This window comes from Heptranchias perlo, chromosome 12, assembly GCF_035084215.1.
Source record: "Heptranchias perlo isolate sHepPer1 chromosome 12, sHepPer1.hap1, whole genome shotgun sequence".
In the NCBI taxonomy this organism is placed as follows: Eukaryota; Metazoa; Chordata; class Chondrichthyes; order Hexanchiformes; family Hexanchidae; genus Heptranchias; species Heptranchias perlo.
In genome coordinates this window covers 20,774,623-20,791,191 of record NC_090336.1, presented here as the reverse complement: position 1 = coordinate 20,791,191, position 16,569 = coordinate 20,774,623, and the positions used below count along the sequence as shown (strand labels likewise).

At 42.4% G+C, this 16,569-nt stretch overlaps 1 protein-coding gene and 1 long non-coding RNA gene across 4 annotated transcripts in view; one reads left to right on the top strand and one right to left on the bottom strand.

Moving 5' to 3' along the window:
* The window catches only part of cars1 (cysteinyl-tRNA synthetase 1), an 81,191-nt gene that overhangs the window by 41,575 nt on the left and 23,047 nt on the right, over nt 1-16,569 (bottom strand). For all 3 annotated transcript variants that reach the window (XM_067993739.1, XM_067993738.1, XM_067993740.1), the window contains 7 exons: nt 16,293-16,391; nt 14,237-14,386; nt 9,326-9,466; nt 4,967-5,055; nt 2,795-2,916; nt 763-875; nt 242-370 (listed from right to left, as the gene is read on the bottom strand). In XM_067993739.1, the coding sequence (XP_067849840.1) occupies nt 242-370; nt 763-875; nt 2,795-2,916; nt 4,967-5,055; nt 9,326-9,466; nt 14,237-14,386; nt 16,293-16,391 (843 nt within the window). The remainder of the gene's footprint in view (nt 1-241; nt 371-762; nt 876-2,794; nt 2,917-4,966; nt 5,056-9,325; nt 9,467-14,236; nt 14,387-16,292; nt 16,392-16,569) is intronic.
* The window catches only part of LOC137327866 (uncharacterized), an 80,996-nt gene that overhangs the window by 46,507 nt on the left and 17,920 nt on the right, over nt 1-16,569 (top strand). The gene's annotated exons all lie outside the window — the stretch shown is intronic.

Here is a 16,569-nt window from a genome sequence, read left to right as displayed (position 1 = left end):
ATCTTGCTAATTTTTCTTTTCTGTCAAGTGCAAGAATTCACTATACCTGGTGTTCCAGTCTGTCACAAACTGGCTGATTTTGCTCGCTAAGGTTAATTGCATACTTTGACTTGGTGTGCTCCACACAGAAGGCAGCCTGATCCCACATGGAATATTCATGAGCTTCATCCAATGGATGTTTGGGGAGCTATTGCCTACTTTTAAAAAAAAGTTAACAATGGAACAAGACTCGTGACTGTACCTCAGACTGTGCCAACTCATTGTCATGATGAGGGAACCGCAGGTCAAACCCTCCCCCGTGGATGTCCATGGATTCTCCTAGAATGCTACCAGCCATTGCTGAGCATTCAATGTGCCAACCAGGACGACCCTGCCAGGGTAAACAGGAACAGGAGAATGTGATTCGACATAAATCAACCATAACTGTTACAAACACTGTTACTATCAATCATGAAATATCAAGTACATCAAAAGATCGGTTATACTGGATAGCTGCACCAAAACAGGAGAAGGTGGTGTGGAATGGACAATGCTACAGAGACAGATGGAAGATTACAGGTGCCAGTTGCTTCTCTGGGCCTGGAGCTGTTGGATTGATACAGTTGCCACATGCAGGGTGGATTGTTTTAAATGAGAAAGAGAGTCCCAATTCCTTTGTCAACTGAACTTCATTTGAAAGTGTGGTTGGGTTCCACACTTCTATTTCTACCGCAACTATTTGTCTGAGCTGTAAAGTGTACAGGGCAAATGCTTTCTCCTCACCTTTCCCCAGGGCGAGTCCCAAGATGGTTCTCCAGGCTTGGAGGCCTTCCACAGTGCAAAGTCATTGGGAGAGTGCTTCTCACTTAGCCGATCATCTGAAATACTCAGATCACCTAAGGAGTCAAGAATATTCTCCCATTAAATCCATGAGAAATTGAGTTGCAATGGTTTGATTTCTTCCAAGTAATAGCCTCCCACCCATCTCAAGATGTTGACTTTTGTAGGGTATAGTTCCAAGGATGCTGCTCAGCCTACTGCAGCTTGCCAAGGTGGTCATTCATGTGTGAGCCTAGATAATGAATGTGTAAGCTATTCAACTGTGAGGCATCACAGCCAACCCTCCTTTCTCCCAACATTACACGTGAACACTTTCCTGCAGGAGTCACTGGATGGTGACCAAGAGTGGGAACCCTGCTTAACTCTACTCCTTCCTAGCCCAGGTGCACTGAGGCACTAACCCTAACCCAGTGTGCTGCTGAGCCTTACAGACCCAAGTAGTCTTGGTGTGGGCTGAGCTAATTGATCTCAACTGGGAACAAGGCTCAGTAGCACACTGGGTGCTGCACTTACCCAATGAATCACCGAGCAGCAAAGATGCTGCCTCCCTAAGACAAGGTTTGAGTTCTGAAGGAGGATCCAAGGAAACATCAGCTTTTTATGTGCACACAGAATCCTCAAATCCTTTCAACCTCACCTCATTAATCTATTCTTAACCTTCATAACGCTATAGAATTTTAAAATTTTCTTGTCAAAAAAAGACGACGCTAACGTCCCTTCTTCTATAATCACCTCCTTAGCAATGTCAAAGTTCAGCAACAGCCCACATGTGCTCTTCTATTGATCAGGGCAGCACTATCACCAAGTCCTCTGCTATCCTGAATGACATCAAACAACTTGTCAATCGGTTTGCCCGTAACCCTGACTGGCCAGGTAATTCAGTTTACCTTTCAGGCCTATTCCTCACCTCGAGTCCTAACTCTTACACTGTATCTACTTCCTCACTTCTGAACTCTTCTGACCACTGTCAAATACCTGGCTGTTACAAAACACCCTGCAAGAAATCACATTCTGTAAATCACTGCTGTCTTGCCCGGCATGAGACAGCCAAATGGGGTCATTCTTCAGAATCTTTGTTGCTTTTCCCTGGCACTACCACTGCTGTTACTCTTCCGTCTGTGCCAGTGATGTAAATAATGCGACGGAGGAAAGGTCTCATACCTCACTCTCCCCTGATCCTGAACTACATCTGTTTCTTCAAAATTCTTCTCAGCAAACCTGCCACTTTAACCAGCCTAAAGCATCCTGAGCCAACCTTCCACTGATAGTGATCTTCAGAAGGTACAAAGCAACTAAATATAATTATTGAAAAGAACCGCAGTGTTCTTGTCCCCCAGTAGCCAAATTTTTCTCCTCCCTTGTAAAAGCATGTCTCATAACTTCTGACAATCCTTCTTTTCCACCCCTTTTCTGTTTTGCTGGTTAGTTAATTGTTGTCCTAAAGAGAAAGCTGATCATTCTGCTTCAGTTTTCCCTCTAACTCTAGTCTTAATGATTTTGGCTTAAAAAAAACCTCCCTCCAATACTTCATTCCGATCACCTATTATGACCAAGTTTTATTCCTGCCACGTCCACTGGATCCTGCACACTCTAGAGACTCTAAAATCCACGAAAGAGATTATTGGCAAAAATAAAAGGGCATGGAATTGAACAGTGATCACACTTCAAAAAGTAATTCAATGGCTATGAAGCACTTGGGGATGTTGTGAGGACATGAATGGCACTATATACATGAAGGTTCTTTCTTTCTACAATCTCAACATAACCTCAGTAGACTTGTACTCTACTGTTCTGACTAAGAACTATGTAAGCTCCTCACTATAGGTATGTGCAAGTACCTGTAATATACCATGTGACCCCCAAAAGTTTGTGAACTTCAGACAATTCAACAATTTTTTTCTCAAAAAATGAACAGTTTGTGCGCATGCATGTGTTGACCTGTACGCATGTGTACCTGTGGTTAGAATTCTCTCACCTTCCCCTTCATGCAGTGCTTTTTGGTCTCCAACAGCCTCAGGCACCAGTTTGGCATACGAATGCTTTTCACTGTTGTCAAACTTCACCGTGTCGAAGTACACAGAACCATTGGCGACATACCTGAAGGAACACAAACCACGCACATTACTAAAGATGGACAACAGGGGCTTCACTTCAAGAACACGGCATAGTAATGTTACACAGCCCCAGGCTATGATGTCCCGAGGCTCCTTAAATGTTTCCTTAGTATAATTCATTCAAGCGTGATTCTCATCGCCAGTTCCCAGCTGCTTCTCCACATTCAAACATCTCTCCTTTACCACAGCTCCCACCTGTTGTTTACTGCCCTCCCTAGCCCCTCAGCAACTTGTTCACTGAAATCTCCCCGTTTCCTTACTCAGTGTCTGTAATAGGCAAATCATCCTTTATGATTTGCCTATTATAATTATGATTTTAACCTACAGCTAAATTCCCCTTCCCTGCTCCTTTCCGATTCTTCCACCCTCATGGCCCCTTTCAACTCACCCTACACATCAATTCTCCCACCCACAGCCATGGCTACTTCCTCGAGTTCAAGTTCAAGGAAAATTCCTCATGTCTTCTCCTTATTCAGCACCTCCTCTGAACTCATCTTCCCTGCCTCCACCATCCTCACATCTGATGCTAGTTGTGAGTTCATGGATCCCTAAAACTGAGGCTACCTGAACAGCCCCAGTCTCGTCCAGCCCACTCATTATCCTAGCTACTGCCTTACAACCACTCTCTTACCTCCACCCTAGCCTCACCAGACTCAACTCTTTTGTGAGATGCATTCCCTGCTCCCTTGATCCTTCCTCCCTCAAACTCAGCTCCTGACCACTCAAATTCCCCTGCATGGCCCAACACTGTTTACATGGACAACTGCTCTTTCCATTCAGGTACTGCACTCCACCCCCACACCCAAAAAAACTGTGGTAATGACCCCGTTCCTTAAAAGTGCATGACCCCAAACCCCTGCGCCTTCTCTAACTACTGCCCTGTCTCCAACCTCCCTTTCATCTCTATGCTTTTGGACAATGTTTTTGCCACTCAACATGCCCACTTCTTCCACCACTGTGTCGGAATCTCTTCTAGTTTGGCTTCTGTTCGGCTTCCTGCACAAGGCTGCTCTGCTCAGAATTATCAAGATATTATGCGTTCCTGTGACGTGTTATCCCTCCTCAATCTCCGTGGCTTTCGATACAGTTGACTACACCATCCTTTTCCACAACTTCTCTTCCATGGTCCATTTAAGTGGACTGTCCTTGCCTGGTTCTAATAGCCAGCACACTTCCTTCAAGGGTTTCTTCTCCCTGCCACATGGCTACCTCTACTGAGTTCTAAGGTTCATCCTCCCATCTCACATCTATGTCGCCTTCAATTACATTATTTATAAGCAATAGGTCAGCTTTCATTTGTATGCGGATGATACCAGCTTTACTTCTTCACTACCATCCTTTATTCTGCAACTGTTGTTGTACTGTCATCAAGTTATCAATGAGCAAGAACTTCTTACATCTTAACACGGGCAAGATCAAAGTCATCCTGTTTGGCCCCTGCCAAAACTCTGGCTCTCAATCTCATCCCCTTCCTGGGGACCTGCTCAAGCTCAAATGTTCTGCTTGACCATTAGCCGAGCTTCAAACTCCACATCCAGTGCATTACCAAGACGGTCTACTTCTACCTCCAAAATATCACCCTTCTCTGTTTCTACCTCATCACTACTGTTGCTGAAGCCCTCAACCACAAAAGCTCCCTTTAAAAAACAACCTCTAAGTGCACCTCGGACCCTCTCCCCCAACCTTGCTCCTCATCCCCTGCCTGGACCTGACCTCAAATTGTGAAGCACCATGGGACGTTCTGCTACAGTAAAGACACTATATAAACCCAAGTTCATTTGAAGCCTAATTTCAACCATTTTATAGCATGTTCGCTCACTCTGTTTACCTGATCCATCTCCAAGATTAGTTTAATTTCCTTACGTAACATTTCAAATGGAGTTCATTGTGTTTTGCAGAAAGATTCAGCTGCAGCCTGACAGTGTTGAGGTTGACCCCAGACCATTCCTTCACACTGAAATGACCCCATTTTACACATTAAATGTATAGAAAGCACTGTGTGGGAACAATCTATCACAGTGATGAGCACTTACCCATAACCGTTATCCACCACTTGCTTGACAAATTGTACAATCTCTGGAATGTACTCACTCACACGAGTTAAAACATCCGCAGGCAAAACCTGTGGAAAAACAAAGAGAATTAGAAAATACTGTATAGTGCACGAGGAATGGGGCAGCCCCCAACAAGAGCTGTACAACAGAGAGAGAGGGAAAAAGCACAACAGACCATGAAATGAGGAGCAGGTTGTTATCAACAGACTCTGTACAGCTCCCAATACTTTGGAGTGGAGAGCTTGGTGGCCCCAACAGGAATGGTATGATAAAGAGCTGCCTGATGGATTCTTTCTACAGAAAAACTTTAGGGAGTATTGATGTCCTGATATCAGGTTTATCTGTTCCACAGCTTTTTAAACCAATGAACTTGTAGCATATTAAACTATCTAAAAGCAACATAATTTTAACAACATAAGAACATAATAAATAGCAGGAGTAGGCCACATAGCCCCTCGAGCCTGCTCCGCCATTCAATAAGATCATGGCTGATCTTCAACCTCAACTTCAATTTCCCGCCTGACCCCCATATCGCATGATTCCCCTAGTCCAAAAATCTATCGATCTCAGTCTTGATTTTACTCTGGGGTAGACAATTTCAAATATTCACAACCCTCTTGAGTGAAGAGATCAGTCCTCATCTCGGTCCTTATCCTGAGCCTATGTGCCCTAGTTCCAGATTCTCCAGCCAGAGGTAACGTCCTTTCAGCATCTACCCTGTCAAGCCCTCTCAGAATCTTATACAATTGTAAACAATTTTACAACACCAAGTTATAGTCCAACAATTTCATTTTAAAATCCACAAGCTTTCGGAGGCTTCCTCCTTCCTCAGGTGAATGTGGAAATGAGATCCATCACCGGCATCTCCACAGAATCTTATACAGTTCAAGGAGATCACCTCATTCTTCTAAACTCCTCAGAGAATAGGACCATTCTACTCAATCTTTCCTCATAGGACAACCCTCTCATCCCAGGAATCAATTCAGTGAACCTTCACTGCACTGCCTCTAAGGCAAGTATATCCTTCCTTAGGTAAGGAGACCAAAACTGTACACAGTACTCCAGGTGTGGTCTCACCAAAACCCTGCACAATTGCAGCAGGACTTCCTTACTCTTGTACTCCAACCTCCTTGCAATAAAGCCCAACATACCATTTGCCTTCCTAATTGCTTGTTGTACCTGCATGTTAACTTTCTGTGATTCGTGTACAAGGACACTGAAATCCCTCTGAACACCAACAGTTAATAGTTTCTCACCATTTAAAATATATTCGTTTGTCTATTTTTCCTACCATAGTGAATAACTTCACATTTCCCACATTATACTCCATCTGCCACCTTCTTGTCCACTCACTTAACCTGCTGATATCCCTTTGCAGACTCTGACCTCCTCACAGCTTACTTTACCACCTAGCTTTGTATTGTCATTAATATAGATTGTAAATAGCTGAGGCCCAAGCACGATCCCTGTGGCACCCCACTAGTTACAACTTGCCAACCCGAAAATGACCCGTTTATTCCAATTCTCTATTTTCTATCCGTTAACCAATCCTCAATCCATCTTAATATATTACCCCCAATCCCACAAGCTCTAATCTTGTGTAATAACCTCTTATGTGGCACCTTATCGAATGCCTTTTGAAAATCCAAATATACTACATCCACTGGTTCTCCCTTATCTACCCTGCTAATTATACCCTCAATAAACTCTAATGGATTTGTCAAACATTATATCCCTTTCATAAAATCCTGTTGATTCTGCCTAATCATTATGATTTTCTAAGTGCCCTGTTACTACGTCCTTAATAATAGATTCTTAATAATAGCATTTTCCCAACTGATGATGTCAGGCTAACTGGCCTGTAGTTCCCGGTCTTCCTTCTCTCTCCTTTCTTGAATAGCAGGGTTACATTTACTACCTTCCAATCCACAGGGACCGTTCTAGAATCTAGGGAATTCTGGAAGATCTAAACCAATAGATCCACTATCACTGCAACCACCTCTTTTAAAGCCATAGGATGTCGGCCATCAGGTCCAGGGGATTTGTCGGCTTTTAGTCCCATTAATTTTTCTAATACCTTTTCCTTACTAATCTTAATTACTTTCAGTTCCTCCCTCTCATTAGACCCTTGGTTCCCCACTATTTCTGGTATGTTTTTTGTGTCTTCTACGGTAAAGACAGATATAAAATAGCTGCAAACCCAAAGGACAGTTCTGGCAAAAGAGTCTACTTGTTTTTCTCTTTCTAGGGACTGGTGGATCTACTGCTTGTTTCCAGCACTTTTCCATTTTCATTTTGGACGTCCTGTGGAACTTTGTGTGTGTTTCAAAGCATTTTAGTATCTTTCCAGTTCGGCATGTTTCACTCTCACCACCGCACCCCCCCTCCCCCAATTTAATTGAAAATAAATATCATCAGTTACTTTAGCATGTAAAAGCTTTGGTCTCCATCTAATATTCAGTCAAATCAAAGAGAGTGCTATTGCAGTAATGAGACTGTGATTAATCTAGTGTACAGATTGCTACAATAGGGCATTTGTTAATCTATGGGTCACATGCCTTTGCAAGGGTAGATTATGGAAAAGTGCAGCTACTGCTACTGGATCATTACAGACAAGTCTGCTTACAAAATCTGGTGCAAAACCAGTAAAAACCCAAATCAGCAAAATAGAAAGGGGTAGCTTGGTATAGAGTCCTTTCACATTTCACCATTACCAAAACAGAGGCAACACAGTACTGAGTGAATGACGTTTACAACCAATGTTCCCTCCAATTATTTTTCCGCCATGTGCGGAATGGATTTGGGTTTGTGCACAGTTATAAAGGGAGCGTGCGCCACCGTAAAAAAAAAAATCACAACTTTGAATAGAACATCTTTTTAGAAAACATTATTCAGGGTATATAACAAATGGAACAAATGTACAAAATAATGGATAATTGTAACAATTTAATATTGTAGTGGCTGATAAATTTATACAATGGGTTTCTTAAGTTGCACTTGGACTGAGCAGACCAGTCTCGTTATATTTTATTAAAAATTATCTGATGGGAATGATTCCAATCAGCTTTTTGTTGAATCAGCTTAGCGACTCTGATTCAAGCAGAAATAAATCGTGTGCAATCAGAATTTTTAAATTGAGTCAGAAATACAAAACAGCTGTGAAATCAGTCAGTGTGAATTGGAGGATAGGGAACAGTTTAATTAAAGCTTCCCCCCCCACCGCAATTGAATCCTCAGCAGGGTTTAAAAAATTCTTGCATTACAATTGTACATCTTGCAGGTCTCATTAGTTTTGGCTGCCTCTATATAAAGGCAGGGAGCAGTTTGGTCATGAAGAACCTGAACTGAGGGAGGCAACGGACAAAGATAAAAAGAGACAATCCTTGGGGCAACTGAGGGCTTTTGGATAGCAGCTGTATAAAACAATTTAAATCAACTTCATTGTTTTGATTACAAAGTACCAATGCGATTGGAAAGTATATTTAAGCACAAATGTAGAAGGATCTTCAATAACAGTATTACACATGGATCTGTATCAGAATTACTTAATTTGTAAATATGAAATATGGAAATTGATAAATGAATATTACAATATGCCGGGTAATTTGGATTCATTTGAGTTTACTTCAGAAGCCATCGTCGAATAAGATGGTGACAAAATTGCATTAATCGTAGACTCCCTCCAATGTCATTTGCTACCAATGCCTTAAATATGTTTGTCTTTAGACTAAAGTAACAGTTTTCTCCACAATTCGCACTAGAGGTGAAAAGCTTTCATTTAACTGAACGCATCTCACTGAATCTTTACTGAATATTGTGTGCTGAAGTTTTCTGATTGGAAACTCAAAGGCGTTATGTCATGAAGGGGAGGAGATATACTTTTACACTATTTGTCCTTGTCTATATATGTCTATATGTCTATATATATATATATATATATATATATATATATATATCCATCCATCAGTATACTACTTGTGCAGACCGGTCTCTGAGCAGCTGTACCACTGACCGCCGACATCTGCAGTACAATGCTCCCATCCAACACTACTTTCCCAATGTTTCCATCCAACCTAACTTCATCTCCTGCCCTTGCTGCAAAGTGATTGGTAGCAGATGTCACCTCAGCAGCATCTCCACCAGAGTGCATGGTTTGGTGCATGGACGGAACGATGAAGTGCGTGGCACATAACAAACTGCTGCAACACGGTACTGAGTGATTTGAGACTTGACTGTTATAACGTGGCACCGAGTGCTTTGAGACCTCATTTGGATTATCCTAATGTCTTCAATAACTTGTATCAACCTACCATTACAACGATAACTGCAATGACTTACATTGAGTGCATCCATGTCTTTGTGATATTCCCCCTCCCAGTACTTGGGAAGAATGGAAAAGATGGAATTGTCAGTCACCTGACTGCCAAACTGAACATCCAGCCAATCAGACAACATGTCCTTTGCTTCATCCAGCAGCACCTGTAAAAGAACATTGTTGTTTCAGCCAATCACAGGACAGGAAAACAAAGTACCAGGTTACATTAATAGAGAGATTACATACAAATCAAAAGATGCTGCATTGTTGCTCTATGAGGCAATGGTCAGACCCCATCTTGGGGAGCGCGTGTAGTTCTGGTCACCTTATTATAGGAAAGGTGCAGGTACAAGCAACAAAGACGATATCAAGTATCAGGAATTTAAGTAATGCGGAAAAGTTAAGAAAGTTGGGTTTGTTGTTTTCTTTAGAAAAGAGACTTTTAAGATCACCTAATTGAAACTTTCAAGATTATGAAGGGAATTTACAACACTGATCTGGGCAAATTGCTCATAGTTGTAAAGTATCAAACACCAGGGGACACAAGTTAAAAATAGAAAGAGTAAGAAGGGATATCAGGTGGAAGTTTTCAATCAGAAGGTAACAGAGTTGTGAAATAACTTACCAAGCAAAATCATTGAAGCTGACAGTATAATTGGATTCAAGAGACAACAGGATGAATTCGGAGAGAGAAGGGATTGAGGGATATGGCGGGGGTTGATCTATCAGAAAACCTTGTTGGACCAAATGGTCTTTTACTATTTTTAAGTTCTTGTTTTATTCAATGACAGCAGTTGAATAGTGCCATTAGTGCAACTAACTACACAACAAATATCAAAAAGAAAAGTATATTCTACCAATTCACCCCATGATCCTAAGGTTTACAGAGGGAGATAACTGCACCAACTAATAACTCCCAGTCACATCTTATTAACCTTTTTATATTTATTATTAATCAGGGGCATCCCAGAAGCAGACACTCTGTGCAGAGTACCCTCTGGTGTGACACTGAGAACGTGAAGTGCTGTTCACAGCAGTAACATTCTCATTCATGTCACTGACATAGAGCTGTACATCACAGGAGGGGACTCCACACAAAATGTCTGCTCCCAGGCATCTTCTAAACGGCAGGGTTCTCCTAACCTTTTCTGAAGGCAACGACTTGTGCTGGTCTATAGTTCCATGGGCACCAGCGATCCTTCATACAAGAGTCTAGGCAATGAGTGTCAGGAACACATTCCACTGCAGAATAGACCAGACCCAAGTCGGAGAGAAATTCTTTCCCCACCCAACATTCACAAGTATTATAATTAATCAGGGGCATCCCAGAAGCAGACACTCTGTGCAGAGTACCCTCTGGTGTGACACTGAGAACGTGAAGTGCTGTCCACAGCAGTAACATTCTCATTCATGTCACTGACATAGAGCTGTACATCACAGAAGGGGAAATTGTCACTTCATAGCGATCAGGAGTGAGAACCCTGGCTGATTTTTCCCCTCTATAACCCAGAGTTACTGAGGCCAATTGCAGTAGTCCATAACAACTGTACTACTAGGTGACAATTTAGATCAATATACCTCCCCTTTAAATTCCTTTCTAGACATTTATCCTTTTTATGATAAGTGCATTGCTTAGTGTTACACAAACCAGTGAAAGCTCATTATGTCTCACCACTAGCCTCCAACCTTTTCTTGTCTCTATTTTATTGATATGGCTACAATCAATGCTTATCTGAACTTTTCTACACCCAAACTCCAAACACACAGATACATCAAAATTAGAACACGGAAACAGGCTTTTTTTTTTATTCGTTCATGGGATGTGGGCGTCGCTGACGAGGCCAGCATTTATTGCCCATCCCTAATTGCCCTCGAGAAGGTGGTGGTGAGCCGCCTTCTTGAACCGCTGCAGTCCGTGTGGTGACGGTTCTCCCACAGTGCTGTTAGGAAGGGAGTTCCAGGATTTTGACCTAGCGACGATGAAGGAACGGCGATATATTTCCAAGTCAGGATGGTGTGTGACTTGGAGGGGAACGTGCAGGTGGTGTTGTTCCCATGCGCCTGCTGCTCTTGTCCTTCTAGGTGGTAGAGGTCGCGGGTTTGGGAGGTGCTGTCGAAGAAGCCTTGGCGAGTTGCTGCAGTGCATCCTGTGGATGGTGCACACTGCAGCCACAGTGCGCCGGTGGTGAAGGGAGTGAATGTTTAGGGTGGTGGATGGGGTGCCAATCAAGCGGGCTGCTTTATCTTGGATGGTGTCGAGCTTCTTGAGTGTTGTTGGAGCTGCACTCATCCAGGCAAGTGGAGAGTATTCCATCACACTCCTGACTTGTGCCTTGTAGATGGTGGAAAGGCTTTGGGGAGTCAGGAGGTGAGTCACTCGCCGCAGAATACCCAGCCTCTGACCTGCTCTAGTAGCCACTGTATTTATATGGCTGGTCCAGTTCAGTTTCTGGTCAATGGTGACCCCCAGGATGTTGATGGTGGGGGATTCGGCGATGGTAATGCCGTTGAATGTCAAGGGGAGGTGGTTAGACTCTCTCTTGTTGGAGATGGTCATTGCCTGGCACTTATCTGGCGCGAATGTTACTTGCCACTTATGAGCCCAAGCCTGGATGTTGTCCAGGTCTTGCTGCATGCGGGCTCGGACTGCTTCATTATCTGAGGGGTTGCGAATGGAACTGAACACTGTGCAGTCATCAGCGAACATCCCCATTTCTGACCTTATGATGGAGGGAAGGTCATTGATGAAGCAGCTGAAGATGGTTGGGCCTAGGACACTGCTATTGGCCAACTAGTCTGTGTCAGCATTTACCTTCCAAGCAAGCAAACAGCCCTAATCACATTTATCTGACCTGAGCCCATTTCCCTTTAACCCCTTCATTGACCTATCCAATCTAATCTTGAATGTTGACATTGTTTCTGCTTCAACCACAGCCTCACAAATCTGTGTAAAGAAATCTCTGCTCTGTTCTAAAGCTCTTATATTTTATCTAGCATCTATGCCCCCTTGTTCTCGACTCCTCAACTATCGGAAACATTCTGCTTCAATCTACCCTGTCCCATGCTTTCATATTTTTAAAACACTTCCATCATATCAGCCCGTAATCTGCGTTGTTCTCACAAAAACAGCCCAATTTTTTCAAGTCTTTATTTGTATTTCCTTGTACCTGGCAGCATCAAAGTGAATCTGCACTGTGCTCTCTCTAAAATCTCACTATCCTTCCTATTATGTGGAGCCTATTACTGCAAACAGTATTGAGATATTGTTAAGATTCGATATAGACTTATCACCTCTTGGTTTTTATATTCGATATCTCGTGATAAAACCTGGAATTCCATTAGCTTTTTATTTTAAAAAAACGGCCTTATCAACCGGAGGTGCTGCAGTGAACCCATACCCCAAATCCCTCCGCCCAGCATCGAGCCTACTTCCTTTCAGACTATAATTACTGCAGCTGTTTTTTTTTTAGAAACCAAAATGTATCTTTGCACATTTATTGACATTGAATTCCATCTGCCATTTTTTAGCCCATTCCCCATCTTAACAATATCCCTTTTCAGCTACCTTTGGTTTTCTAAAGAATTAACTATACCTGCTATGTTGGTATCATCTTCAAATTTTGACACCACACCCTCCACCCAAATCATGGATATACATAGCGAACAGAAGTGGTCCCAGAATTGAAACCTGCGGAACACCATTACCCACTTCCAACCGCTCAGAGACTGCCCTTAACTCCTACTCTCTGTTTCCTCCCTTCTAACCAAGGTGTCAGTCTTGGCTCAGTGGTAGCATTTTTGTCTCAGTCAGAAAGTCATGGGTTCAAGTCCATAATCTGTGCTGACACTTCAGTGCCGAGGGAGTGTTGCACTGTCAGAGATGCTGTCTTTTGAATGAGATGTTAAACCCGTTTTAGCAATGGTCTTTTTACTGATATATTTGTAAAATACTTGACTGTTCCTTTTGATGCTTTTTAAAAAAAATCCTCATATCCTCTCAACTTTTCTTATCCTACTCTTAACCTCGTTATTTTCTCATATTCTCCCTTAGGTTTTTTTCATTATTATTCTTAGAGTCTTTTTAGGCCCACTTGTTTAATTTTAATTGGTTTCTCAACTCTTTATTTATCCAGGGTATCCTGAAACTACTCGTACTTTTCTTTTTAATAAAATGGAACTTACTTATTCTGAACTTTTGCAATCTCCTTTTTAAAAAACAAATATTCAAGTGTTGCTCTACAACCCTATGTATCAATTTCTCCTTCTACCTCAGCTCAGCTAGCTTGCTCATGTTTCTAAAATCTGCCCGAGTCCAATCTGGTTTTCTTGTTTTTGTATTGACTTTTTTCTCTTTCCAGTTGGATCTTAAACTTATTATATTGTAGTCACTACTTCCAAGGTGCTCACCCACATTTCGCTCATCTACCTGATTCAGTACTCACAACCAGATCCAGCAATGCCCTGTCCTTGTAGGCCTATTTAAAACACACCACCATACATACTCTCCCTCCTCCCTACACCCCCATTGTGTTGACTTCAAGAGTCATTATACTGATTTATTCTTTCCCCAAACTCAAAACTGTGGAATTCCTTATCTCCCTCTACACTTACAGGCTTTTAAAACCCCAGTTTGGCACCACCGAACCACTACTTCCCAATTTATCTCTCCCCTCCTACTCTTTACAACCGTGGGAGTACATTATGTATTTTGACCTTAACAGAGGTGTCTCAATATAAAAATAACCCTTTTGTACATATACATGAATCAAGTTTATGAATAACAGAGCTTTAAGTGGGTTTGAAGCTCTGAAGCCTCGAAAACAGCCTTCTCATGTCTACTAGTTCAACATGTAATGGTCATTAACAGTTCAAAATTCCACCCGTGTCTCAGCTCTCAGACAACGTCAAGCAGTTGGCTCCTTGGTTGAGCCTACCTTAGCTCTTTTAGCAATCTCCTCGCTGGGAAGTGCCTCCTGCATTGCCTCCTCCAGGGATTTAAGGGATGACACCACTGCGTGATTAATCCGCTCCAGCATCTGTTTCTTGTCTGGGTCAGTGGTTTCAGCAAGTTTCACAGAGAAAGGCTAGAACAAGGGAAACAAAGCAAGGATGAGAAACAATTCAGGGCAAAAACTAGCAGAAAAAATCAAACACATGCAGCATCTTATTGACTCTCATTAATCCAGGTGCATGATACACGATATACCTATTCAACCAGCTGATAACAGTTCTTGGAATTACAGATTATTTCCTTGCTCTCGCTACAGTATTAAGCACTGTTAAGGTCGGATATGGATATGGCAAATAAGAACACAACTTCCTTTGTTATTGAGATGTTTCTTTTCCACCCACCCCAACTAGTTCCAAACTACTAGGGAAAGGAGAAAAGGGAATGGAGTTTTTACAATGTGTACATGACTCCTTTCTTACCCAGTATGTGAGAAGCACAACAAGAGGGGAATCACTGCTGGATCTAGTAATGGGAAAAGAACCAGAACAGAAAAGAGAAGTATGCGTAGGGGAACATCTAGACAATAGTGATAACATAATAAGGTTTAAAATAATGATTGAGAAAGACATAATAAGAACATAAGAACATAAGAAATAGGAGCAGGAGTAGGCCAATCGGCCCCTCGAGCCTGTTCCGCCATTCAATAAGATCATGGCTGATCTGATCCTAACCTCAAATCTAAATTCATGTCCAATTTCCTGCCCGCTCCCCGTAACCCCTAATTCCCTTCACTTCTAGGAAACTGTCTATTTCTGTTTTAAATTTATTTAATGATGTAGCTTCCACAGCTTCCTGGGGCAGCAAATTCCACAGACCTACTACCCTCTGAGTGAAGAAGTTTCCCCTCATCTCAGTTTTGAAAGAGCAGCCCCTTATTCTAAGATTATGCCCCCTAGTTCTAGTTTCACCCATCCTTGGGAACATCCTTACTGCATCCACCCGATCAAGACCCTTCACAATCTTATATGTTTCAATAAGATCGCCTCTCATTCTTCTGAACTCCAATGAGTCGAGTCCCAATCTACTCAACCTCTCCTCATATGTCCACCCCCTCATCCCCGGGATTAACCGAGTGAACCTTCTTTGTACTGCCTCGAGAGCAAGTATGTCTTTTCTTAAGTATGGTAAGTAAGTGTGGTACTGAGTCAAATAGTCCAGGATGGTTCTGGGTTTGCTCCCTGGTCGGTGTGGTGTAAACCAATCTCAAATAGGGTGCTACAGTTGACCTGAGCATCCCCAGGCTATTTGGGGGGGGGGGGGGGGGAAATCAGCCAGAGTGCTACCTCCTGATCACTATCCAGTGACCTCAGCTGGAAAGTGCTTATGTCTGTATGTTGAACAAGAACAAGATCAGACACAACTGTCCCTCCACAGTTGAATATTTTGACGGCCATCACTGTTTAGACTCACACAAGACAAGCCTAAGTCCCATGCAAATTGGGCAAAGTGCCACAGAGTGAGCAGCATCATAAAACTGTACCCAAAAGGAGTTAGTATGTTCTGTAAAGGAGGGGAGAAAAATAAAAGGAAATCAAATAATTCAGTGGCTCAGAATGCTGATGAATCAAGATACTGCAACATAGATTTTCTCACAATCTCAGACAGGCTGGCACAAGGTGATAAATGGAGCTTAAGGATCCTCACTGGGAGGAAGAGATAAATTGGACAGAGTCACTTCAGACTGTCGCCCTTCATAGCAGCCTACATCATAGAGAGCAGAGGGTTAATAATGGGCTGCTCGATATTCTTTTGGCCTGGAAGCAGTGTGTTCCCTTTGGGCCTCTTAAGACAGGAATTGGCAAGAAAATAGCTACAAAGTGAGAATCGGGGAACAAAATTGCCTTTTAGTATTGTAAACATTTCCCACTTGGACCATGGTGTGAAGTAAATCGATAACCCAGTAAGACTGTAGTGACAGTCATCTTTCAGTACAGATCAGCTGTGTGACAGCAGGCAACTTCAATGTCACATCTCTTTACCTTGAGAGCAGTCCTGATGTCTTCTAGAAGTGGTTTAGGTGCCAGATGTTTCTCTCTGTACTGCTCAAACAGGTGATTCTGTCGGGCTCGTTTGATGATCTGTGCAAAACAATCAATTACATTAGAACAAGCAGCGTAATGGAAATACACTGAGCACAAAGCAGAATAGGGAGGCACTGATCAAAAAGCAGTGAGTTCAGTGTATGAGTGCAGAAGTGAATTGATTATCACAGCACTGTCTGACATGAAAGACAGACATAGATCTTTCACAGCATGG